Source organism: Filicampus tigris, chromosome 6 (genome assembly GCF_054856515.1).
Source record: "Filicampus tigris isolate MCC_2025a chromosome 6, RoL_Ftig_1.0, whole genome shotgun sequence".
Lineage (NCBI taxonomy): Eukaryota > Metazoa > Chordata > Actinopteri > Syngnathiformes > Syngnathidae > Filicampus > Filicampus tigris.
The window spans coordinates 13192968-13219751 of record NC_141222.1 but is presented as its reverse complement, the minus strand read 5'-3'; the positions used below and the strand labels follow the sequence as shown (position 1 = coordinate 13219751).

The following is a 26784-nucleotide window of genomic DNA, read 5'->3' as shown; positions in this document are numbered from 1 at the left end:
CAACCCAAACATAATATTTTCAAGAAGGCCCACTAGTTGAAACAAGGCATTCTGATAAATATTGCTTTTGTGGAGTAAGAGTTAATCCACCCGTTTTTAGCCGTCTCCCGAGGCGGCCATTTTGTCACTCCTGTTGACTGAAAATGACATCGCAGTTGCTCAGGGCTTAGGTAATGACCAATCACAGCTCCCCTGCTTTCTGAATCTGGGCCATGATTGCTTGTTATCTGAGTCCTGCGCATCTCTGATGTCATTTTCAGTCGACAGAAGTGACAAAATGGCCGCCCCCTGAGATGGCTAAAACGTGTGGATTTTGCTGCTTAACTCATATTCCACAAACGCAATATTAATCAGAATGCCGTGTTTCAACTTGTGGGCCTGCATAGAACATAGTCTTGAAAAAAATATGTTTGGGTTGACTTTGGCTTTAAGTCCCTTTTTCTGGATGTATTAGAAAGTGGACATTAAATAAAAACCTCTTTTTGTTTCTATCACCTCTCAGCTTGAAGAACAAGATTTGGGTCAACGAGTTTAGGTACCTTCGCTGACATTTAATCCCCCTTGAGAGCTGGATTGTCTCTGGTATTAAAATAACTTATCTCTGTACAGATATGGTGGCTTCTCACTTGGCGCCAGGGGCTCTCAGCTTCCAGCCCAGAGAGACGAGATCGATGAGGCAATTGCTCAACTGCGTCGGCGCTTCCGTCTAGAAAGGGTAAGAGATTTCAGACTTCATAGTTTTACACTTTGAAAATAAAATGGGGGTAAAACACTCCTTTAAACATTAATCTACCAAGAAGTGTAAGATATACTACACAATATGGGAAAACGTATTAACGCAAAGACCATACCTCAGAGTGTGTCTTCCTCACCCACCATCTAGGGAACCGCAGCAGATCGTTTCCTCCGCAGTCTCTCCAACTTCATACAAGGAATAGACACCAATAATAACGTCAAGGTCAGTGCACGCTCACATGTACAGCCTAAAGACACAAGGAGTGTGAGTGAAAAACAACACAACTTGACAACAATTGTTATGATGTCCCATCTGTTGACAGATCTGGTTCAACAACAAGGGCTGGCACAGTATTGGCTCTTTTCTAAATGTGATGAACAATGGCATCCTGCGAGCGAGTCTGCCAGCTGGCGAAGACCCCGCCAAGTTTGGTATCACTGCGTATAATCATCCCCTCAACCTCACCAAGGAGCAGCTGTCACAAGTTGCCCTGTAAGTAATCAAAAAGAACCTCAAAAACACAATTGCGAGCATCCAACAAGAAAAACTCATTTATGACTGGCTTTTCGTTCTTTTTTCTCAGAATGACCACATCGGTGGATGTGCTGGTGTCCATCTGCGTGATCTTCGCCATGTCCTTTGTACCTGCCAGCTTCGTTGTCTTTCTCATCCAGGAAAGGGTCAACAAGGCCAAACACTTGCAGTTTATCAGCGGAGTGCAACCCTTCCTCTACTGGCTGGCAAACTTTGTTTGGGACATGGTATGACATTCCTCTCCAATCTTTGGAAATGCTTAGTGATAGGACCAATATTTGTAAATGATACGACCTTATAAAGCAGCATTCCCTACTTATTGAAAATGAAATGGCAGCATTACATTTATTTTGTAAAGTCTTAAAATCCAATGTATTCATTTGGTGGTGGGGGGCTGAAGAATTCAGTGTTAATCCAGACTACAAATTAGGCAATACATGCTTTGCCACTGGGCCCATGCAACCCACACTACACTGTCTATGATGCTCAAAATGGTTGCAACATGATTGCAGCGAACTAAAGTGCTCTTATATTCCTTTGTCCTCTTCTTACAGTGTAACTACATTGTGCCCGCCACACTGGTCATCATCATATTCGTCTGCTTCCAACAAGATGCTTACGTCTCCTCCACCAACTTGCCTGTGCTGGCCTTGCTGCTGCTGCTGTACGGGTAAGTTGTATCATATTTCGTAATGTTTTGAATATCTATATAGTATTTGTGTAAATAAGCCGTGAGGTGCGAGAAAGTAGCCTTGCAAACTTGAGCAGTGTTTGAGTTTTCTTGTCTTTTCTACTTCTTTTTCCAGATGGTCCATCACGCCTCTCATGTACCCGGCCTCGTTCTTCTTTAAGATACCCAGCACAGCCTACGTGGTTCTGACCAGTGTCAACATATTGATCGGAATAAATGGCAGCGTGTCCACATTTGTGCTGGAGCTGTTTGGTGGCAATGTAAATGTCAACTTCTTTCTCATTTGGATTCCATAAATACATAGCCAATAGTTTATGTTTTGACATTGACGTTTTTGATACGGAACCGTGTTGATTGAGAGCGATTGTTTGTGGATCGCTTCAGGAGATTGGTGGTATCAATGACATTCTGAAGAACGTATTCCTCATCTTCCCGCACTTCTGTCTGGGCCGAGGATTGATTGACATGGTGAAGAATCAAGCAATGGCTGATGCTTTGGAGAGATTTGGTAAGCACAGCAAAGTGGCCCTTCCAGGAGCAAGAAACTAGTCCGTACCGCTTTTAATTTGAACTGTGAAAAACATTTTTGTGGGTTTTTGACGAGATGGTTTTGGGTCACTAGGGGAAAACCGTTTCCGTTCCCCTCTGGCCTGGGATATGGTGGGAAAGAACTTGTTTGCAATGGCCATTGAGGGAGTCATCTTCTTCTGCATCACCATCCTCATCCAGTACCGCTTCTGTATCAAAGCCAGGTGTGTGCATGAAAACAATTTGATTGTAGACCCTCTGTTCTATGACCTTTTAACCATTCACAGTTTGGGCCAAATTCTTGTGCCGTAATGAGTGTGACCTCACCTCTCGGCATTGTCTTTGTAGGTCATCATCCAGTCACCTGAAGCCAATTGGAGAGGAAGATGAAGATGTGGCCAGAGAAAGACAGAGAATCCTCAGTGGTGCAGGGCAATCCGACATATTGGAGCTTCGTCAGCTCACGAAGATATATAAGCGGAAACAAAAGCCCGCTGTGGACCGCCTGTGTGTTGGCATTCCCCCAGGCGAGGTAGGGAATAAATGACCTTGACCATAAACGCATGTGAATCGGGCCATAGAGCTCACCTGGGTACAGTTGAGAAGATTGAGAAGTCCTGATCTGGTTTCCAGTGGCATTGAAATGATCGTTAAATGGTGAATTCTTTATCTTTCAGTGTTTTGGTTTGCTGGGAGTCAATGGAGCAGGGAAAACAAGTACATTCAAAATGCTAACAGGCGATTCAGTGGTTACCAGTGGTGAGGCCTACCTGGCAGGCAAGAGGTACGACATGTATAATGCTTACGAGTACTCTGGAAGGCACTCATTTTTGCAGTCTCGGTGGCATTAGCGCTTCCTTCTGGAAATGATTACTCATATTTTTCCTTGTGTGTGTGTGCGTGCTTTACTCCAGTGTAACAACAGAAATAGATGAGGTGCATCAGAACATGGGCTACTGTCCGCAGTTTGATGCCATCAATGACCTGCTGACGGGACGAGAACACCTCGAGTTCTATGCCATTCTCAGAGGTGTTCCTGAGAAAGAAGTGTGCGAGGTCAGTAACACATACACACACAAAACACGAGGGGCATTTGGAGAGTGCCTTCTCTCATCAAGACAAATAGCCTACCAATGTTTATTTGTAATGACTACTGATAGGATTTTTTGTTTGCCCATGCTAAATATATCCTAATATAACGTAAATATGGTTATCATGCTTATATATCAGAAATTGCTCCTCAAGGTGCTCCTGTGACAATGTAAATTGTGAAAATACATGTTTATATTTGCATTAATGCACATTTGTTAGTTTACACATGGGGGAAAAGGTTGATGTTTGGTTCTCTCCGCTAGGTGGCAGAGTGGGGCATTCGCAAGTTGGGTTTGGTCAAGTATGTTGACAAATCAGCAGGTAGCTACAGTGGAGGCAACATGAGGAAACTGTCCACAGCCATCGCTCTCATAGGAGGGCCACCTGTTGTATTCCTGGTAAGAGGAAAACAGCAGACACAATCACGTGTCGGCCTCGATTTTTCTTAATGAAAGGGATTCACATGATCTGAATGCATCCTGTTTTTATTTAACAGGATGAACCTACAACAGGCATGGACCCGAAAGCACGGCGTGCCCTGTGGAATGCCATACTGAGCATTATCAAAGAGGGACGATCTGTTGTGCTGACCTCCCACAGGTTAGGATTTAAAAACTTAAATCAAGGCTGAAGATAACATAATTTGACCCGGTGGACTTGTTTTAACAGCATGGAGGAGTGTGAAGCGCTTTGTACCAGGATGGCCATCATGGTCAATGGCAGGTTCCGCTGTCTGGGGAGTGTACAGCACCTGAAGAACAGGTAGGAATCACTAGAAAATCTCACTGGACAAACCTCGTGGTGAAAACTCCAACATATTGTCACATATATCATTAGGTAAAGTACATCAGGCATGTCCAAAGTCCGACCCGGGGGCCAAATGCGGCCAGTGTTCAAATTTCTACCGGCCCGCAGCCTCTGGCATAAAATGAATATTGAGTGGCCCGTCAGTAGTGTTGACCACAGTGCAAGATACAGATGTAAAAAAACAAAAACAAAAAAACACAGTTTTATATTTCACCACCAGATGGTAGCAGACCTGTGGCTGCACTCTCGTTTGCTTTCAAAAATATGCTCGGAGCGCAACACCTCATCAGATTTTAATCCATCCATCCATTATCGATACCGCTTATCCTCACAAGGGTCGCGTGGCGTGCAGGAGCCATTCCCAGCTGTCTTCGGACAGTAGGCAGGGGACACCCTGAATTGGTTGCCAGCCAATCACAGGGCACACAGAGACAAACAAACATCTCAGATTTTAATATACTTATTCATTTATATGAAACTGTCACAAAGTCTGAATTCAAACGAAATTTTGCCTTTTTTTCCGTGTAAATTGAGACTGCGACTTATTGTGTTGTTAGGTGACAAATCTTCATGCTGAGTACTTTTGTTACCATATCATTTTGTATTTGTTCCCTCACTGGTGATATTACTGATTAGCCATTTTGGGTGTGCGTGAACATGACGATAAAACATCTATCTCTTCAGGTTTGGAGATGGTTACACCATCATCCTGAGGGTGGCCGGACCGGATCCAGATCTCAGGCCAGTGATGGAGTTCATCGAGATGGAGCTTCCTGGCAGCACACTAAAGGAGAAACATCGCAACATGCTGCAGTATCAACTGCCCTCCTCCCTCACCTCCCTCGCACGCATCTTCTCCCTGCTGGCCACCAACAAGGAGGCACTTAGGATAGAGGACTACTCTGTCTCTCAGACTACGCTAGACCAAGTAATGCTCTTTTCGGTTTTCCATGACAACTTAGATATCCAATTCTATTTTTGAGTGTTTGTATTATAATGCATGGCGCCTGTTTGTGCAAATTGTAAGTAAAATAGAAAAAACATATAAAAATCAAAACAAATTAAAACAAATCTTGTGCTATAATAATGTTGTGTAATTTAGATGTTTATTTAATTATTAAATTAAATTAATTTTGTGAATTCATTTCAGACTTGATTATGATTTTTTTTTTTTTTTTAATATTGACACATTTTTCATTGTGGCATTGTGGATCTAATCTTTCTTCCTCTTTCTCCTATGAAGGTTTTTGTAAATTTTGCCAAGGACCAAAGTGACGAGGACCACTTGAAAGACGTCCACCTGAGCAAACGTGACGCGGTGGTCGTGGACATTTCCCAGCTCAACTCTTTCCTCATGGACAGCAAGACCAGGGAGAGCTGTGTCTGATTCCACCTTGCCACCAGTGGGTGTCGCCATGCGTCACTCACGACTCCCACCACAGATAGAATCTGCACCCCAAAATTAGAAGCGGGAGACAAACTGTGTTCACTTTATTTTTTTCTCATTTGTAGTCTTCTTTTTTTTTTTTTTAATTATGTCTCAGTGGACCTGCTGTTAAGCGCACAGCCTCTGAAGATATGACGAGGCAGAGACTGCAGGTATTGTTAAACACTGAACTCAATGCAAATCAATGCAAGAAATCTATATATTTAAGACGAGAAGATACTTGAGTGAGGGTTGGAGACTGGTGCTTCTCCTTCACTATGAACACTTGAAGTGGGGTTGTCATGCTTTGTTTGACTGGAAAAGTAGCCGTGCTACTCGCTCAGAGGAAGTCTAACTGAAAGCCCATTCCAAAAAGTAGCAAGCTACTTTGGGGGAAAAAAAGAATGTTCTGATCATTCACTGCCAACTGCAAAAGGATTTAAAGGACTTAAAACCCCTTTTCAGGGTCAAATCTCTTCGTTACCATGAGCGCTTTTATAAATCAGGATGACGCAAACAGTCCAACACATTTCAAGGGAGGAACATAAAATTTGATGGCACGTTTTCTATAAATTCTATTCGATTTATGATAAGTTGTAACTTTGTTGTACTTTTCTTTAAATAACAGTTGATTGATAACATTGTTGTCTTTTTTATTTGTTGTTCCTCATGTCATGACTTAGTTCATCACAGTGCCTATGGTGAAGTGGGAAATTAATGTGAGCACTCCATTAACAACATCTATATAGGCTGGAAAGGGATGTATAAGACCATTTGACAAAGCACAAAATCGTTTTTTGTGGAGAAAAAAAAATGTTCCATGTTAAAAGGAACAAAAAATATGTTGTTTCTTGATGTCTGTACATGATGTGCAGTCCGCTATAATGCCATCTTTCACTCGCCCCCAACATCTTGGACTTCCTTTAGCAAAAGCTGGAGGTGGTTGAACAAGATGAATATTGCATGCTGTCCTCCACCTGTCGTGTGGCAAAGCTTGCAGATTGCTTCCTTGTTACTGGATTTTTAGAACATCGTGTACATGAATCTAAATGATGAAAATGTGATTGGTGGGATGGGGGGGGAGTCAAAAGGTAGCACTCATACCTGCTAGATGACAGTTGTACTTTTGCTTTCCTTGTGATGGAACTAAAATGCTCAGTGTTACAGTATGTACCGTAGAAGTCTTGTGATGTTCACACAACATAAGCAACAAACAGTTCTGTGCCAAATTGAGTTCAATTTGTCCCAACCAGCAGAATACTGACGAGGCAACTGTTTTGTACAACTTATAGCTGTGCTTTCATGTCACTTCATTTTTCCATTAGGTCACTTAAAGCAAATTACAACATACGTTACTGTTTAGTGAAAAGTTGCCAAACTGTGCTGCCATGACTGGACGCAATCAGGGACCACTGCAATTTAATTAGTGCTCTGACCAAATACATAGAATTATATGCAGGGTTGAGATGGATAACTGGTGCTGAATGTTCAGTAAAATCTTTTCAAAGGTTTTCTAGCAGCTCTGGAATTATTAGTAAGTTGTTGTGGACCCCCAGGATGGCTAAAATACATTAACCAGGGCACCCAAAAAGAAATGTGCTGCACAACAGCATCAAATCTTTGTTTTTAATGGTGATCTTAGGTAGGAGTGCTTGGCTGAGAAAAGTGAAATTGTGATCAGTGAAACCGAGAGATAGTGGTAAAGTGGTGATTTTTCTCCTCTTTTGCTCAATATTCCTATTTGTTTACATTTTACAAGTATTAAACAACAGCTGTTTGAGTCTGTTACCCATTGTGTATAGTAACTATTACAATAAAGTTCATACATTTTGAAAAAAAAAAAAGGCTTAGTTGACGTTTTTTGAGGGTGATGGTTGGAGGGTTGGGGGGTTACACTCGAGCATCGACCTGTCTTATTGTCAAACAGTGCCTTTGCAAAGTATTCCCGGCTCTTCACCTTTTTGACATTTTTCGTTGCACTACATTATGAAATGTTGTTTATAATTTTGAGAGGGGAAAAATAATAATCTGACCCCGGCCTTCCTGTGTGGAGTTTGCATGTTCTCCTCGTGCCTGCATGGGTTTCCTCAGGGTACTCCAGTTTCTTTCCATATCCCAAAAACATGCATGGTAGATTAATGGGACAACTCTAAATTGTCCCTAGGTATGATTGTGAGTGTGCACTGCAGTTGGCTTCATGGCAACCAATTCAGGGTGTACCCCGTCTACTGCCCGAAGACAGCTGGGAAAGGCTCCAGCGCGCCCGCGACCCTTGCGAGGATAAGCGGTTTGGATAATGGATTGTTGGAAAAAGATTATTCCATTGTGGGGTGAGGCTGTAACATAACAAAACATGGAAAAAGTGTAACGCTGTGAATACTTTCCGGATGCACTGTATATGGAATTTGACCAGGATTTTTATTTATATTACAGGAATGAACATGCTCACAAATGCATGTGAGACAGAGAGAAAGAGAGAGAGAAATGTTTTTATTTGGCAAGATGCAGTAATTACAATAGTGTTCATTGCAAAGTGAGAGTTATATACACCATATCATGAGTTATTCCAAAATAATTCCTTTACTTGAATTATTTTTTTTAATGTATCGATAGGAGTGATTAGAATTTATAATGGTAAAATACAGAAAATAATTTCAACCTCAACCATAAAATTACCAGTATCGGTTACTGTGTATAAGTTCTTGAAGAGGTTACCGGTAAATTGTTTTTGTGTGCATGTTTACTGCCTGACATTCATTTACATCTGCAGTGTTCCCACACCTACAAGCTGCCAGTAAAATCACAAACCTGACGTGTCAGTCTCAGTCCGTTATTCATCCATCAACATTCATCATGACTGGGAGAGTTCTTCTGTTGGGACTTTTGCTCGTCAGTGTGGCTGCAGGTATTCACATTCTGAATCAAAAAAGTGTATTTATCCCCTTGGGAAATTAAGGATTAAGATATAGATATGCATGTTGTATGTATAAATTAAGGCATGCAAAAAAATGGACTTTGTGGAACATGTTTTATATGCTATAAAACATTTTCTATTGAATTTGTTTATTTAATCATGTTTAACATTTAAGTTTTAGGTCAACTCAACGTTATGTATGGAGGACTTAAAAAACAACACTTGCACACAAAATGGAATGCTGCACATGAAGTAAAAATTTAATATATGAAAACAGCTAAAACAAGACAATTAAATCAATTAATTAATATCAAAATAAATAAAACAGCAAAAACAATAACACACTAAAACGGTGCAGAGTCTCCAGATGAGTTGAAAGCCAGAGAATTCAAATGGCTTCATGACGAACTTTATAAATGGACAGTGAGGGGGCTTGCCAAATGTTAAGAGGAAGGTTGTTCCAGAGAGAGGGACTGGTAACAGAAAAAGCTCTATCCCCGCTGATCCTCCGGTTAGTCCTTGGTGCCTCCAGGAGTGTCTTGTCCGTTGACCTGAGGCACCAGGCAGGAGCGTAGGGGTCGAGCAGTCAGGTGGAGCGAGTACATTTGACGATTTAAAATCAAAGCACTCTTAAAGTGGACTGTAAAATGCACAGGAAGCCATGCAGTGAAGGGAAGCCACAATTGGACTTGTGCGCTCCCTCATATGTGCTGCAGTTACAAATCAGCAGCATTTTGAGCCAACTGGAGCTGTTTGAGGGAGGACTGGCTGACTACAAAGTGAAGTGTGTGTATGTGTGTGTGTGTGTGTGTGTGCTGGGAAGTTGGCCGTCATGCGGTTAAAATTCAAATACAAATTTCATGGGCCTTCATGCATTGGAACATAATCATTGATGTGGGGGGAAGCGCATGCTAGCAAGAGGACCTGATGGCCAGGATGGCTATACACCAGCCCTGGAGAGAGAACCCATGGGTAGCAAATCAAATTTAAACAGTAGGGGCAATAAATTTGATCCCTGTGGAACACCTAAAGATACTGGGTCAAAATGGGGCTCAGAACGACCAAGACTAACACAAAGTCCTGCCTGCGAAATAGGATTTAAATCACTCAAGAGCGCTTCCACTAATGCCCACCAGATGCTGCAAGCGAACCAACAGAATACCGTGGTTCACTGCATCAAACGCTGCAGTTATGTCCAGCGCAGGGGCCGAGTCATGTGTGGGCCTGGGTGTGCACAGGCCCAGCCAGATTTACAGACGGGCCACCCAGTGAGATTCATGAAAAAAGATGTACTTTTATATTTTTATGAAATTGTGTGTTTTCTTTAATTGACTATAAAGAATGGCATAATTGTGGTTGTCTAAGGAAGATCTGAACTTCATATTATTCGGTTTGTCATTTTATTTGAATATACGATGTGTCGGGACGGGTGGATTGTGCGAACTGAGAGAAATATTCAGGCCCACCCTGATTTTTCCAGGCCCACCCATTAGCCAAGTTCTGGCTCCGCCCCTGGTCCAGCGGACCAAGGCACACATAGTCCCCCAGTGTCAAGAGACAGAAGGTCATTAAAAATTCTTAATAGGTCTTATTGTGCAGCATCTTAAAACCTGACTGAAAGACCTCTGTGACATTATATTCATCCAGACAGACTGCTGCTGATAATGGCCAGAACCTACTGACTATACAGGAACTTAAAAAAAAAAAAGAGGAGGGACAATGTGTTAAAGGCAGCCAGATGGTTTAATGTGGCCAACCACACCCTCTAAAAATCTAAACCTCAAGGAAATCGACTCAAATGAATTCCACACAACCGAACAAGGGCCAAGGTCAAATGTGGTAGCTGAGACGAGAACCCGGTAAACATACTGCTTTGCCTATCTGTGGTCAAACTTTAACTACAGGTGGGTCAATACAGATAGACATGACCACCAGGTCAAAAAAAGTTTTTATCCCAGCATGTATTTTGCATAGTAATGTAGCCAACTTGTGAAAAGCATTTGTATGAAAGCTGGAATCATGTTTCAACTTTTCGGCTCTCTTCACAGACACAAAGAAGATAGGATCCCCAAGAAAGGTGACATCTGTTGTTAAAAAAAACAAAAAAAAAACGTATATAAATGTGTTCTATACATATTCTGCATTGTATGTAAAGAATAACTCAATTCATTAAAGTTTTGTTGGTAGGAAACAGAAAGTCAGTTAGAAAGCTGTCCTTGAGCTAATAGAACTTTGTTTTGAGTGACAAGGTCAGAGAGGTACCGTATTCTTTTTAACTATGTTTTGTGGCTTCAATTTGCAGTAGGCTAATCTAGAACTGCAACAAATTTATACAGACACATTGAAAACATTTATCTAAATGTGGTTCCTTCTGAGTTCCACGAGAGATATAAAATGTTACAAACACGTTTTTTTTTGTGCATGTTTTTCTGCAGCCATCTTGTCCTGGCACTGATGAGTTTTTGGCATGCCCCATGAACTTTGCCCCGGTTTGTGGTAGTGATGGGAACACATATGCAAATGAGTGCACCCTTTGTGTCCACAGACAGTAAGTACACAATACACACACTTTTAGGAAGTCTTTCAAAAAGCAGGTTGTGTTCACATGTGTTATCTGGTTGCTAAAACAGTTCTGAACTCTGATTGGGTGAAAACGACGCTCCACAAAAGATGACCCTTGTACATTTTTTTTCTCGGTTTGTTTTGTAAGAGAAAAGGATTGGCCTATTATCCTATCTTACAGACTTTATACAAGATGACGGAAAATGCATAAAGAAATCAAGCAAGGTTTGAGGTGCTCTATTTTCTTTTCTACAGGACAACAAAGACCAACATTTTGGTCGCTCATGATGAAGCCTGTTGACCTGTTTAGCTGCTCAGCAAGTGGATATCTTTGGCAGCAATGTTTCAATCATAATAATCAATCATAATGAATAATAAAAGTCTATCAACAACATCATTAGGTGAACAAATGTGTTAAATGTGAGTTTTATTATGAAGTGGAAGCGTAAATCATCAGTTGGCCCTCTATAAGAAGGAACTCTGATTAATCTTACCATAGTCCCGAGTAACACAAATATCAGATTTGTGAAGACACTTGAGGAGGAATGGATTGATTGAATGGAGCAATAGATGGATATATGCATAGATAAATGTTTTGTTCTTTGTTAAGTTAAGGCAATTGAAAATAGTTGATCATTTACAATGATAACCTGGAGACAATGTAGGGTTCTGCATCTTGCCCAAGGACACTTTGACAGCAGACAGTCGGAGTCAGGATTCAAACCATGGACAGTTCGGTTTATTGCATGGACGAAGTGGCAGAAAATACTTTTTGACCTGATCGTAGTGGACCAATTGGCATGTGTATAAGCACTTGCTGAAATTTAACTTATAATCTTTTACTGAGGGTGGCACGGTGGTCGACTGGTTAGCACGCCTGCCTCACAGTGCAGAGGTTGTGGGTACGAATCCGGTCCCGGCCTTCCTGTGTGGAGTTTGCATGTTCTCCCCGTGCCTTCGTGGGTTTTCTCCTGGTACTCTGGTTTCCTCCCACATTCCCCCCCAAAAAACATGCATGGTAAGTTCATTAAGTTAGACACCCACCGCTAGGTGTGGCTGTGAGTGCCAATAAACATTGTTTGTCTCTGTGTGCGGACATGGAACTGGACAGAAGGAACAGCTAGATCGCTCTCCTGCAAAGGGAACAGAGGTGGTTGGTAGCCCAAGGAGCACTGGAACGGAGACATGCCTAACGAAGAGCTCTGTAGAGAGTTATGGGCGTACTCAACCCATACAAGTTGGGAACATAAAATACTAACGCAAGGGGGATTGTGACATTTCCGAGCAAAAAGTATCGGTGTTGTATCGATATCGGCCGATACTACCCTGTATATACTTGGTATAGGATCGATACCAAAATTCCCAGTATCGCCTACCCCTAGTTGGCAGAAGTGTGACCCGGGCCAGTTTTCTTTCTTGTCTTTACATTATTTTTGTATGTGTGGACTCCTTTAACTTTCTGTCTTTCACACAAAAATACACACTCCTCTTTATAGGTCAGGTTTGGCAGCCGGGAGATACTGAATATCATTCTCTTACATTACATCTTCTAAAATACACTCATGTGGCGGAAAGCATCTCAGCTAGTGTGGGAAGGGAAGGATACACACTGTAAGGATCACCTGTCAGTCAAATGCATGTATAACAGACAGCTTTTCACACCAATAGGCAATTGGAGCTGGCAACTGGTTCAGGGTGTACTGCGCCTACTGCCTGAACACAGCTGGGATAGGCTCCAGCACGCCTGCGACCCTTGTGAGGATAAACAAATTGGATAATAGATGGATGGATGTTTTACTGATTTCAATTCTATGATAGTTGTTCGGCTATTTCACATTTACTCTCCATTCATTCTGTGGCAATGCTTTTTTGCATAAGCAGCATCGCTGCCTCAAAGAATGAGCAGGTACTGAATGAACTCTATGAATCAGGCCTTCTTCTATGGACTTTAAATGTCCTCCCTTTGGTTGCATGAGTTTTCTCATACACCTATGCAAGCGGGATGAACATCAGAGTGTCCTGGGTAGCAATGTGGTGAAAAAGACTTACTTTGGAAAATACTTCTTGCTGTCTGAGGAACAGACTTTTATACAAAAGTTTGGACAAATCCACTCATGGAGCCTTCACGAGTGTTGATGAGCAGTGAAAATTATGTGGTGGTTTTGCCTCAATTCCCTCATGTTCCACACACAATGTGGTTTTAGTGTGTGGTGTGTTCCAGGTGACTTCCTTGTGTTTCCTCTGAGCCGTGTGTTAGTAATAAAATGTATTTTATTCTTGAAAAAATATGGTAAACCAGCATTTACTTTGAATATATTACCAATATATTATAAAACGACTTAATGCTATGGAGTGCAGTAGACATTAAACAACCCATGGTCTACAAAAGATTAACTCGTTTTTGAGTGCATGTTTACTGTCTGAGTGTGGGTGTTTTTTTGTGAGCTGACATTGATCTACAGCGACCTGATCTCAATAAATGCACAGCACTGACAGTGTGGAAATGTCAGTGTGAGATATTCGTCCATCACCATTCATCATGACTAGAAGAGTTCTTCTGTTGGGGCTTCTGCTAATCTGTGTGGTTGCAGGTATGCAAAAAAACATATTTTTTACCAAACTAGAGGCTGTTTATTGTATTGTATTGGCAAAATTAAACATTAAGACACTGCTGTGTAATATTATGGGTTTTAACTACCTCCTTCTAAACATTCATATCGTCGCTGTCTGGCGGAAACCTCGTTTGTTCAAATGTGGTTAGTCCCCCCCCCCCACCGAAAAAAAATAAATAAATAAATTAAAAAAAATATATATATATATATATATATATATTCTAAAATAAATAGGAATACGTACAAATACACATTGCAAATAAATAAGTAAATAAATGAATACTAATACAACTTATGTTTGTTTGAGAGGCAATAACACTTCCGTTTCCTTGTTCTGCTCAAGCCGTGTGCCGTAATGACCGCCTCTATTTACCGTCTGAGTGTTTAGTTTAGTTTAGAATGAAGGGGTGCCTGCGGACTCAAAACAAGCCGGCTTTTTTTTTACGTCATGTAAAGTTGTCATTTTCGCACTATGGGGATTCTGCCCAACAGCAACGATATATATATATATATATATATGAACATACCATAATAGGTAAAAAACAACAACAAAGATATTAAAAAAAATAAAAATAAATCCAAATGGGATTCTAAATTTACTTACCTTTCTTTTGTTCCTTTCTAAATAGATCTTTCTTTGCTTTAGATGTGTTTGTTATAGATTTCATATATGAAAATATTACTTGAGTTTGGTTTGGTCCACTTATTAGCGCGAGTTTACGCACGGGCGCTTTGACTGTTGCACGCGGGAGAGGAGGGCGGCGGCACTAAAGTGGAGCCAGGACGCCAGAAGCCGTGATAAATCATAAATGCATGAGTAAATGGCATTATAATGGCATACGCAAACAAGCCTGAGCTCGAAGGTCCCCGTACACTGCGGTCGCCTGTTTGGGAACATTCTAGCTTTCCTGTTAAAATCGCCGATGGGGAAAGGTGCGTGTATAAGTCCCAAAGTTGTGTGCGGACATTGCTACATGAGATCGGCGGCTATGCTGTAGTAGCACGTCTAACATAATAACACTTAAAACGACATCATCCGACTTTGAATGTTTCTTAGACGAGGAAGCAAGCAGTATTTTTTAGCCAAAAACAAAGTACAACAGCTCTCTCTCTCCTTTGTTCTCCGCTGCTCCTCTCACTAGCCGTACGATGCATTCATGAACCTCGGAAACAAATCACATATCAGCAAAACAAAAATCCGACCACAACACAGATAACCCAATTCGTTACAATATGCTGTTGAACATTCAAAGATTTTAATGTCTAAAAAGTGTAAATAATTTCATAAGGACGTTAAAGTTACTGTATTTCATTATAAAAAAGAGTTTTAATACAGTTAGCAATAATTGTAACTGTTATTGTATGTATTATTTTTCATCACAAAAAGTGTACAGTATACCGGTATGTACTGTAATGACAACTTGTCTTTAACTTGAATACTTAGTTGTGTCATAGGCTATTGCTGCTGAGTGTTTAAAGATGTCAGTGTCTTAATAATTTACAAAAATTAAGAGATCTTTATTGTTTGTGTATTTTTTATTCTGGTGTAATTTCTTAGAATGTCACCCGAATGGTTCGCTTTTATTAATTTTTTTCTAAAAAAAAAAAAATGTACCATTTACTTGTCATCTTTTCAAAGTTTTTTATAAAATATACCGAACCGAAGTTTCCAAGAAATCGAACCGCACCAAAATGTGATTTAGCGTACCGTTGCACCCCTAGAAAATGTGCTGTCTGCCATCTATGTTGGTGATCAAGACAAATTTCCATATTTTCTATTTCTATTTTCACAATTTTCTAGTCTATTCTATTTTATTCATTTAGTTTGTAAAAATACAAGGGTGCATCCCTTGTCTCTTCGTTACACCAAGTCAAATGTATTTTTTTATGATGCATTTTTCTTACTGATGAAAGAGTTCATGAGAGTATTTGTATGAAAGCTGTACTCACTTTTCTAAACAATTTCTGCTTTCACAGACACAGAGGCATACCCGATTAAGGTATTTATATAGCTTGGAAATAATTACATATTGTATGTAAAAGATAAATGATGACAAATGTTACAGTTTTGAAAGGAAACAAGAACTCGTTTTTTAAAATTTTCTTTATTTAGCTTCACAAGAGGAATAAATATATGACACCCCTCAGCATGATACGCTATCATAAATTAATTAAATGTTATATATGAATATTTTTTTAAAACACCACAGCTTATTCTTATACAAATTGATATATGTGTATTTATTTTGCTTTTCTTGGGGGGATCAGCCAACATGTCCTGACACAGATGGGCCGTTTATGTGCACTATGAACTTTGACCCTCAATGTGGTACTGATGGGAATACATACTCCAACGAGTGTGCTCTCTGTAATCACATATGGTGAGTACGCACACATGCACACACACAATCATTCTGAGGAGTCTCTTTTACTGGAAAAGGGGTTCAAACGCGTCGACTTGTGGTCAAAATAGAAAAGGGGTTGTTTAATGTGCCGTCTATGAGTTTCCGTCTGTATGTCAGACCCGCCCCGTCGGTCCGAGTCAGCCAAACAGCGTTGAGAACGGACTTTACCGGCGCCATGTCACACGCAGGTGCCCCGCTCCTAAGACGCAGCCAAACAAATAAAAAATAAAAAAATACAACAGCGTTGTGTACCTTTCGGTCCCACAGATGCAATGACATACCCCATTTTGTTTTAATTCACTGATCACCACGCTGTGCGTGTGTGTGTCTGTTGTTTTAATTTGATATTTTTCCTTTACTTGGTGGCATGTCTGGTTGTACGGGGCCTGCGTGTGACGTGAAAATTATGTTCTCAATGCCGACTGTCTGTCGCTGACGAGGGACGAACTGGGACCACGTGGGTCCGCCGGAATTACCGCCCAGAAGTTATAGACGGATAGATGATGTCCAGCTCTGCACAGCATTAATTTAGTAACATAGTTCAAGTAATGGAACATGCACGACAGTACATTAAAAGGGAAATCAAACATAACATTTTCATTACAATAATATGTTCTATGCAGGCCCACTAGTCTAAACACAGCATTCTGATTGATATCGTGTTTGTGGAATAGCATTTAAGTAGTAAAATGCAGCAGTTTTTGTCCATCTACATATTATTGTAAAGAAATTTTTTGGACCCTTTCCGGGGGGGAAATGAGGCAGAGTACGAGTTTCTGGTCTCTGTTTGTTTCAAGCTACTAGGACACCATCTGACGTAAAATTGACCTCAAACAAGGGGTTGTGTAATATGCGGAGGTAGGCATTCCGTATGACCGACGGACTGGTCCGTCTGTCCGTCACTGACAGACGGAGGTTTTGCTAACGTCATACGATAGATGGGAAACTTGGAAAAAAAAAGATGGACTAAAAACAGACGGAAGTGGATTTTTGTCTGCCTTGAGCCAAATTTGTGTTGTGCAGCTCGTTATGTTTAACGATCCAACTCGACCCTTTATTTGAATAAATCTACCACTGAGCCGATACTATAAAGTAGTTGGAAAGTTTATACAATTGGCAAGACAATTTCACCATTGCAACAATGAATGAAACATTTTTCTTGGCAGTAGTTCAGTATATCGTCGCTGTCATGTGAAAAACGCTTATCTCCATTTTTTTTTTTAATTTTCTTATTTTTACATGAATCATGTTTCCGCGTTACAGACATCACATTAAAGTGAAAATTAAAAAAGTTTCCAAAATTGGAGATACGTTTTTTCACAGGACAGCGACGATATGCTTATCATTATTTTCATTATACATATACTTACTGGTTGTCTTTTATGTTATTTTATGTTTTCATAACCTCAATTTCTTTGGATCTGCACCATACAGTGTGAAAATAAAGGCATCATATTTTTTTATGTTAACTCTATTTAAGGCACTTGTGGTTGTTTTTGTGATCCATAAACAAAGGTGAGTTGACGTGAAGCTGTGCAAGTCTATGTACACACACTACTGTGAAACTCCGAATGGCTCATTAAATCAAATATGGATCCTTTGATCACTTTGCTGATACTTGGATAACTGGAGCAATTACAAAGGTAATATGTTATTTACAGTGACTTGGAATACATCCTGTCCAAATTGGATATGAAACTACCTACCGAATGTGGTTTAGCAAAAATAGGATTTCATGTGCTTTGTGACTGTTGAGACTGCAAAAGACTAGCCTTTCACCTTTCTCCCTGGTCTTACTTAAACATAAATCAATGATTAGTGCAAAACTGTCACTCAATAATACAAAGCACTGTCAAGTTTAAGTACGGATGCATAGTCCGACTGGACCAGAGGTCCGTTGTAGAGGAGAAAAAAAGGGATGCCTTTCAGATGTTGAATTTCTTGCTCGTGGGTTGTATTGTACATGCGGGGCACACACTACACTACAGATCTATATTTGCCCGATTTATAAACTAAATGCTCACTTGCCTAAGCAAATAGCAGAATCGCCGGTAGCCATGGATGGTGTGTGTGGTTTTTCCGGTATGCGCGCTCGTGGGAGGAAGCGGAAATTCAGAGGAAACTACGGTGGCTTAGATACACAAAAAATAAAAAAATCGAACGTGCCGATTTGAACGTTTTTAACATCGTTTTATCCAGAAAATTCAGTTTCGGTTCAAAATCGCTTAATCGAGCAGCCCTAGTTTCAAGCTAGGCGGGTTAAAAATCTGATTTTGTTCTGGCTGTTTGAACAAGGCCTTGATGTCATTCCACCAGACAGCAAGTATACTTTGAGGAGTCGGAAAATGCGGCCAGAGGTGCCGTTAAGAGTAGAAGCACCTGTGGTTAAAGCCAAACTATGGCAGGGTTTTTACTTTCTGGACCTGGATTTGTCCATCTTTGGTAACAGCTATAATTAGCCTAGGGACTGTAATAAGAAAATGCTAAATGCTGAGTTCATTGCCATTGACATTTTGCATTCTAACTTTGGAGTAGCCTCATAGTATTATCTTTGCTGGTTTGTACAAGATGAAGTAATACGTTTGAGGAGTTCAAGCAAAGTTCAAGGTGGTCTATTTTCTCTCTCTAGGATGACAAATACAGATGTTTTGATAGCCCACAGTGGAGTCTGCTGACCTGTTCAGCTGCTGATAGCGCACTGCCGACCTGTTCAGCTGCCTAGCAAGTGAAGATCAACAGTGGGAATGTTTCAATCACAAAAATAATCATGAATAATAAAAATCATTGGACGATTCTGATAATATCAGATGAACAAATGTGTCAATTTTGGACTTACTTTGAATTGATGGGAAGAGATGAATGATTGGTTGGGCATCTTTGTGGAAGAACTTTGTGTCTACACTACATGTGTGTGTGAGTGCGTGTGTGTGTAGGGGTGTGTGGGGGTTGTGGTTGTGTGTGTGTGTAGGTCCCCAAGCCAGCGGTATGGAGAACAAGAGGCGAAGAAGTGCCCATACCAGAACCGAGTGTTTGATGGGAAATACCTGTGTGCACTGCGTATGCAATAGTTGTATTGAGTGTGGTTTGCTCCAGTTCTCTCAACGCAATATAACACACATGTTAAGATTCAGTCCCACCATTGATCTCAAAACCAAGTCGTCCTAGGCTGAAATCTCACGTGACAACACGTTATCTCATAAAAATGAAGATGAAAGGTCATTTCCAGATTCCAGTGTCGATGTTACCCGAGTGTATCCGAAGAGAACCAGTGGTGGGACCGTTGAAAGATCTACATCTCAAAAATCTGAAAAAAAAAGGATTGCTTTGGAAAATACTTGCTGCTGTCAGACACCCTCTTTTTGTCAGGCTCACAGCATTTAGGACATGAAATCAATAACACACAAAAGAAGAGAAGACACTCAACACAATATTGTCTTTTTGTCTCGCGAGGAGAACAAAGGCAACTGTACAATTACAATTCCTCACAGCGCTCTGAAACAGCCCCTCTGCCTCCTCTCTTTTTTTTTTCTTGGGTGATCCCTAATTGTATACATAGAAATTGCTACTCTAAAGGGTGGGGGGAACATGTAGCATCGTGACAAACAGTTCGAAGATGGTGTGTTTGTATGTGTCTGGCCTCCTGCCAGTGGGGCATGCCCGAAACACCTCACCAGGGAGGCGTCCAGGTGGCATCCTGAGACAATCCCCGAGCCACCTCATATGGCTCCTCTCAATGCCAATCCCGGATGACCGAGCTTCTCACCTTACCTCTAAGGAAGAGCCCTGCCGCCCAGCAAAGGAAACTCATTTCGGAAAAAAGATCTTATTCTTTCGGTTACGACCCACAACTCATGTCTCTAGGTGAGGGTAGGGACATATATGCAGGTGCTGATTTTCAGCCCAAACGCTTCACACTCGGCTGTGGCCCGCTTCAGTGAGAGGTATCATTCACAGCATCCCACGAAGAGGCCAGCAGCGTCCCATTCCCGCGCCTGTAACTACTGTATATACAATGTTGACGGGGCACTGCTTCCCCCTCCTGAGACGATGGCCCAGAATTTCTTCGAAACCGTCTGTAAGTTAATCTCCATTGCCTTGCCGAACTCCTCCCTCGCCCGAGTTTTCACCTTGCTTCATTCCACTTGGCCAGCCGGTACCCATCAGCTGCCTCTGGAGTCCCACAGGCCCAACGGTCCCGACAGAGCTCCTTCTTCAGCTTGACGGCTTCTATCGCCGCTGGTGTCCACCAACAGGTTTGGGGGTTACCGCCATGACAGGCACCGGGATTCTTCCAGACATTCTCAGCAAACCTTCACAATACGTTTGGGCTTGTCAGATCAGACCGACATCTTGCCTCATCATCAGAGCCAACACACCTCCGGGTGGTGATCAGTTGACAGCTCTGCCCCTCCCTTCACCAGAGTGTCCAAAACATGCAGCTTCAGATCCGATGACACAACACAAAATCGATCATCAAACTGCGGCCGTGGGTGTCCCGGTGCATATATGGACACCCTTATGTTTGAACATGGTGTTCGTTATGGACAATACATGATGAGTACAGAAGTCCAGTAACAGAACATCGTTTGGATTCTGATCGTGGGGACCGTTCCTCCCGATCACACCCAATGATGATGAACAGTCCAAATATTGAATGTTAAAATAAAAACAGACAAAAGAAAAGCAGTGCTTTAGCAGTAAATAAAATCCAGATAAAATCTTCTGTGGATGAATGAATCTCTTTGAATTGGGGAAGCTGCCCCATATTTACAATAACTTTACAATCAACCCTTAACATGGAACAGCTAACGTGCTGTAGATTACAATTTAAAGCAACGCCCAATTAATATTACTACAAACCAAATAGTCCTTCCTCTGTCTGATTGGTATACTGTTTGCTCTCTGTGGGGAGGGGGGCAAATTTATTGATGTGACTCCCGAGAACTTTGTAAACATGTCAAAATGACCAAAACCATTCAGAGCACAGAACTTTGTAAACATGTCATAATGACCAAAACTATCCAGAGCACAAAGAAGATAAAATGAGAAGGGAAGAAAAAAAAGGGGTGGAAAATGGGAGAAATATTAAGTCAAGTTGCTGCTCCTTTTTTGGTTTCAACGCTTTTTGGGCAGTCAAAGATGTGTGATCCTGCCGTGCATGACATAAACATAGAAATACTGCATGAAAATCATCAAATCAAACAAGGCGATAGAGGAGATTCCACTGTGCAGACACCGAAAACCTATTTTTAACAATGCAGAGGACATTTGTCCGAGGACCAGACCTGCACGACAGACCTGAGTTACCCCCGGTAACTGTATAGGGGGGATGCCGTCTTATATGTTAGCATGTTTGAAGTTACCTGCACGGTACGGGACGAATACAAAAACCGTTACACCCCTATATATATATTTATATATATATATATATATATATATATATATATATATATATATATATATATATATATATATCCATCCATCCAATCGCAGGGCACACAGAGACAAACATCCGCACTCACAATCACACCTAGGGGCAATTTAGAGTATCCAATCAACTTACCATGCATGTTTTTGGAATGTGGGAGGAAACCGGAGTGCCCGGAGAAAACCCACGCAGGCACGGGGAGAACATGCAAACTCCACACAGGGAGGCCAGAGCTGGGATCGAACCCACGACCTCTGAACTGTGAGGCGGACGTGCTAACCAGTCGACCACCGTGCCGCCCATATATATATATATATATATATATATATATATATATATATATATATATATATATATATATATATATATATATATATATATATATATATATATATATATATATATATATATATATACATATGTATGCCTTTTAAAATTTATAAAGTTTTAGTTTTATGAATTATATTATAAAATTATAAAAACTTGTCTAGAAATAATTTCAAAAACAATTTCAAATACAAATAATATAAGTTTCAATTCGAATTTAGCAATTCTGAATGGTCTTTTAGCAAAGCTAAATTAAAAAAAAAAGATAACATCTACTGTAATCCAGTCAAAATCAAAACCCAGGACTTAAACCAAGAACATTACTGATATTAAAAATATTGTATACTGTGTTAATAAACTTTTAAGCTTATAGGTCACTCCTTCTGGTGGACATACATTCTAACAGAACTTAATTCATCTCAGGTTTAACAAGTATGATTGTTAAAAGTAGGATTTTTAGTAGCTCATTTAGCTGCCCCGTTGAGTAGAAGCACCAATGGCTAAAGCCAAACTGTGGCAGGGTTTTTACTTTCTGAACCTGGATTTGCTACCTCTGCCCAATTCTCCAAACGTCCAAAATGAGAGAGCAATGTGGTGTTTTTGAAGACAACCAATATCCTTTCGCAAGACCTGTCACCATGACACATTGCCGGGGTTACATGCACTGCGATTGGCTGGGGAACAGTCCAAATCCAGGGTGTACCTCATCTCTCACTCGAAGTTAAATGGGATTGGCGAAACCACACACACCCTCGACGCTAGTGAGAATGAGTGGCTTAAACTTGAACCATCTCAAGGCACCACTCAAGTAAGCGAATTTACATTGTAACAAAACTGTAGGAAATTAATCTCATTGTGATACTGTGTACAGTATAGAAAAAACAAGCCATGGTCTACAAGAGGTCAAATTGTTTGTGTGTGTGTGGGTGTGTGCGTGTGTGTATTAATATTGATCTGCAGTGATGTGACGCCAATAAATACACAGCACTGTCAGTGTGACATTGTCATCGCGAATTCATTCACCAACATTCATCATGGCTGGGAGAGTTCTTCTTGTTGGACTTCTGCTCATCTGTGTGGTTGCAGGTAAAGGTAGCCCTCAATTTACGAACATAATAGGTTGCAAAGAGCTCTTTGTAAAGGTATTTATTCAATTCAATTTTATTACTGGTAAGTTAAAAAATATATAAATTAAAAAATATGAATTATATACAGTGTATACACTGTATGCAGTATGCACATACTCTCTATATGTGAATTGCATTTAAAACCTTTCATGATTTTTTTAGGCAGTACAGTATACACTCTCTTTATGTGAATTACATTTAAAACCTTTCATGATTTTTTTAGGCAGTACAGTATACCATAAAAATAAGATAAAAAGAAATAAGCTCACGTAGTTGGTAGAAGAGAAAGAAGATGTGGATGGAAAAGTTCGGATGAGGCTGCAGAGGTGGAAGGTATTAACCATTGACTGATTCATACAATTAGCCAAGATTTATCATCTTCTCACCACCGTCCAACTTCTTGACAATGGCAACCTTCATTTCTATGGAGATTGCCTTGGGTTTCTTTCCACGTCGACCACTATCATCGCTTGTCTTGTGTACTTTGGCGCCACCACCACTCTTATTAGCCTTTGTTTTATCACCAATGCTAAATTAAGTTTACTTGTGAAAACTTGTAAATTATGGATGCATCATGTGGGCGAGCACTTGAAAATATGAGCTTGTGAACACAATATGGCGTTTTATGACATTTATGGACAACTGTGAGCATTTGTTTGTGTCTATGAATGTTCGCAAGTCGAACGATTGTAAGTTGAGGACGTGTTATACAAAAAATGAATATTCTAACATGTTTTTACACTTTAAAGCTAGATTGGGCCACTGGCAGCACACGGGCCATGCCCACACTCTAAGTGGCCACTAATTAATTTTCAATTAAAAAAGAAAAAACATTCGCATATTCGCAGTTCAGCACCTGCAGATTCACCTGTTTGAAGATTTTTTCCAATGTTTTTTTCAATATTTTAGGGCGGGTGTCTTTTTTTTTTGTGTGAAAACAGATGTTGGCGGTTTAACAGCATTTTTTTCAAGAAACAAAAATCCCGAAATATTTAAACGGGCGTCAATTTCTCTGGATATTTTACTATTGCGGGCTAGCTCATATTTTGTCAAATATCAAAACAGCATTTTTTTCATACATGTAATTAAGGAAGTGCATGGTTGCCCCCCATTGAGGGACCCAGTAGCGCTGATAAAATATTGTGGCCTCCTCCATCATTTAAATTGCCCTCAGCTGCTGTAAATATTGTTGATGGAATTATATTGGCAATTACTGTTGAAACACTTTTGTGTCGTATTTAGTTTTTTAAACATGTTACACATACCAACACTGTACTACAGTGTAGTAATAAAGTTACAAGGGTGGTCCCTTGCGTACTGATGATGTAGTTCATATATATTCATTGTATATAATTATTATATATAATTATTCACACATATTTGTCTGAAAACTGGACTCAGGACTCACCTTTTTAAACTATTTCTGCTTTCAGGCACAGAGGCATACCCGATACAGGTGACTGTTACTGTATATATAACAGTGTATAATATATATTTTTTTTAATGTTTTTTTGTTTGTTTGTTTTTTTACTCATTTATTTATTTTGCTCGTTTTTTTTCAGCCATCCTGTGGTAACACGGGTGGACCACGTATTTGCCTCCAGATTTACCAGCCTGTGTGTGGTACTGATGGAAACACTTACTCCAACGTGTGCACTCTCTGTAGCCACAACGAGTGAGTAGTTAACACTACATACACACGACTCCCACGTGCCCACACGCAAACTTACACGCACACGCACAGACGAAGGCAAGTGTTACGTTGCCTCGTAGTCAAAACAGAAAAAAAACTACGGTGGCAATTCTGAACTCTGATTGGCCGGTACAAAATTAAATGTGTACTTTTTTTTCTTGTTTGATTTGCAACAGAGATGGTCATTTGAATTTAGTAGATAATGATTATGTATTAGGACTATAAGTATCTTTTCAGCTTGATACTTCTCTGAAGGAAAAAAAAATCAAGTAAGAAAAAGACGGTTGAGCTGTTTTTCCCCTGTGCATTAGTAACACGCAGTTCAATAAATTGCATTTGTTATTTTACTTTTCAACTTTTAGATGATACAGGCCTACCTATTTTCACGTTTCTTACTTTCTACTTTCCTTACTTACTTTCCCGAAGTAAGCCAGCCTCCACACCAAAAAATGTAGTCAAGCCAACCTGCACGCAACTGTTAATACGATACATTACGGTAACACGCCACCAGCGATCGGTGTTAGCCACCTTCAAATTAAAGCTAAACAACTAATGCATGGACATCGGTGCTTTGGATTTAAAATGTTCCAAAATAAACTGCGGTCAAGCAACCAGTTCATCTAGGGAGAATACAAACTGTCTCAGGATTGCACCAGGAAAGCTCTGAATTTGAGTTAGTTAAATTAATGTTAAATCTGCACGAATGACTGCAAATACACATGATCTTGAAAAACAAAAAAACAAAGCACATTAAAAGTTAAAATTGTGTTATTCTGCAACCGGACCATTTCTTTGGGACAATACAACACGCAAAGTCACACAAATCTTCAGCCAAAGTACTTTGATTGAGATATGACGGTGAATGATATTCTTCATTAACTTCTCTTTTTAACTTAACTTCAGGTCTTTCCTGAGTACAATCCTGAAACAGTTTGAGTTCTCCGTAGGTGAAGTGGTTGCCCAATGGCAGTGATGTTATTTTATAACATGATTTCAAACACTAAGCACTGACGTCCATGCATTAGTTGTTTAGCTTTTATTTTGAAGGTGGCCAACACTCACTCACTAGCGGTATGTTACCATAAGGCATAGTATTAACAATCACTGAGGCTGCTGGCTTGACTTTGTCTTTTCATGTGGGTCTGACTGATTTATACAAGATCGAATAAAATCCAGGACATGATCAAGTAAGGTTCACAATGCTCTGTTTTCTCTCGACAGTTCAACAAAGATACCCGTTTGGATTGCCCGTAATGGAGCCTGCTTAGCTGTCAAGCAGCGCTGAAAGTGAATATCAACAGTGGAAATGTTTTATTCACAATAAAAACATTCACGAATAATAAAAGTCTTTGGACAAATGTGTTAAGAGTTTATAAGGTTGGAGGTGAATGATCGTTTGACCAACTTTGTGGAAGAACAACTGGAGTATGCCCTGTTAACACCCGGGTGTTGGTCAAAACACAATGAAAGTGTTAAGATGTGATTTGGTATCTTTAATCCCATTGCAGAAGCAAGCGGTGAAAGTGCAGGTGTCACAGTATGTGCAAACACAGGCGTGCAGGCAAACAGGCACTGGTTGCAATGACGCAAGGATATGAGAGCGAGGATGGGTGTGAGGATGCATAAGCAAGACTGAGCGTGCGTGTGTATGTAAACAATGCAATGTATGAGTGCAAATTCCGGACTTCTAATATCACACAAGTACTATAATACTTAAAGCGGAAGTCAACCCAAACATATTTTTTTTCAAGAATATGTTTCCAGCAGCCCTATTAGTTGAATCACGGCATTCCGATTAATTTTGTGTTTGTGGAATATAAGTTTAGCAGCAAAATGCACTCGTTTTTAGCCATTTCTGGGGGCGGCCATTTTGTCTTCTGTCGACTGAAAATGACATCACAA

General features: G+C 40.4%; 4 protein-coding genes across 4 annotated transcripts in view; all 4 read left to right on the top strand.

The window, feature by feature from the left end:
• Positions 1-6455, top strand: part of LOC147145895 (phospholipid-transporting ATPase ABCA1-like) — a 36934-nt gene extending 30479 nt beyond the window's left edge. Inside the window, exons 33-49 of the mRNA XM_086034519.1 lie at positions 503-535; positions 610-715; positions 884-958; positions 1059-1228; positions 1320-1497; positions 1825-1940; positions 2077-2221; positions 2346-2469; positions 2584-2713; positions 2838-3021; positions 3167-3273; positions 3404-3545; positions 3845-3979; positions 4078-4181; positions 4251-4343; positions 5073-5316; positions 5632-6455. Coding sequence (XP_085890645.1) covers positions 503-535; positions 610-715; positions 884-958; positions 1059-1228; positions 1320-1497; positions 1825-1940; positions 2077-2221; positions 2346-2469; positions 2584-2713; positions 2838-3021; positions 3167-3273; positions 3404-3545; positions 3845-3979; positions 4078-4181; positions 4251-4343; positions 5073-5316; positions 5632-5775 — 2230 coding nt within the window. The 3' untranslated portion in view covers positions 5776-6455. The remainder of the gene's footprint in view (positions 1-502; positions 536-609; positions 716-883; positions 959-1058; positions 1229-1319; positions 1498-1824; positions 1941-2076; positions 2222-2345; positions 2470-2583; positions 2714-2837; positions 3022-3166; positions 3274-3403; positions 3546-3844; positions 3980-4077; positions 4182-4250; positions 4344-5072; positions 5317-5631) is intronic.
• An 872-nt stretch (positions 6456-7327) lies between these two features.
• On the top strand, positions 7328-11687 carry LOC147145894 (putative pancreatic secretory proteinase inhibitor). The gene is made up of 4 exons (XM_086034520.1): positions 7328-8719; positions 10777-10805; positions 11164-11276; positions 11546-11687. Exons 1-4 carry the CDS (start codon positions 8668-8670, stop codon positions 11589-11591), a joined length of 240 nt encoding a protein of 79 aa, XP_085890646.1. The 5' UTR covers positions 7328-8667; the 3' UTR covers positions 11592-11687.
• A 2047-nt stretch (positions 11688-13734) lies between these two features.
• Positions 13735-19123, top strand: LOC147145893 (turripeptide Ici9.1-like). The gene is made up of 4 exons (XM_086034518.1): positions 13735-13881; positions 15880-15902; positions 16171-16283; positions 18937-19123. Exons 1-4 carry the CDS (start codon positions 13830-13832, stop codon positions 18980-18982), a joined length of 234 nt encoding a protein of 77 aa, XP_085890644.1. The 5' UTR covers positions 13735-13829; the 3' UTR covers positions 18983-19123.
• Positions 19124-23084: 3961 nt separating this feature from the next.
• Positions 23085-26240, top strand: LOC147145892 (serine protease inhibitor Kazal-type 1-like). The gene is made up of 4 exons (XM_086034423.1): positions 23085-23148; positions 24623-24645; positions 24752-24864; positions 26104-26240. The coding sequence occupies exons 1-4, from the start codon at positions 23097-23099 to the stop codon at positions 26165-26167; spliced, it is 252 nt and encodes an 83-aa protein (XP_085890549.1). The 5' UTR covers positions 23085-23096; the 3' UTR covers positions 26168-26240.
• The last annotated feature ends 544 nt before the right edge of the window (positions 26241-26784 follow it).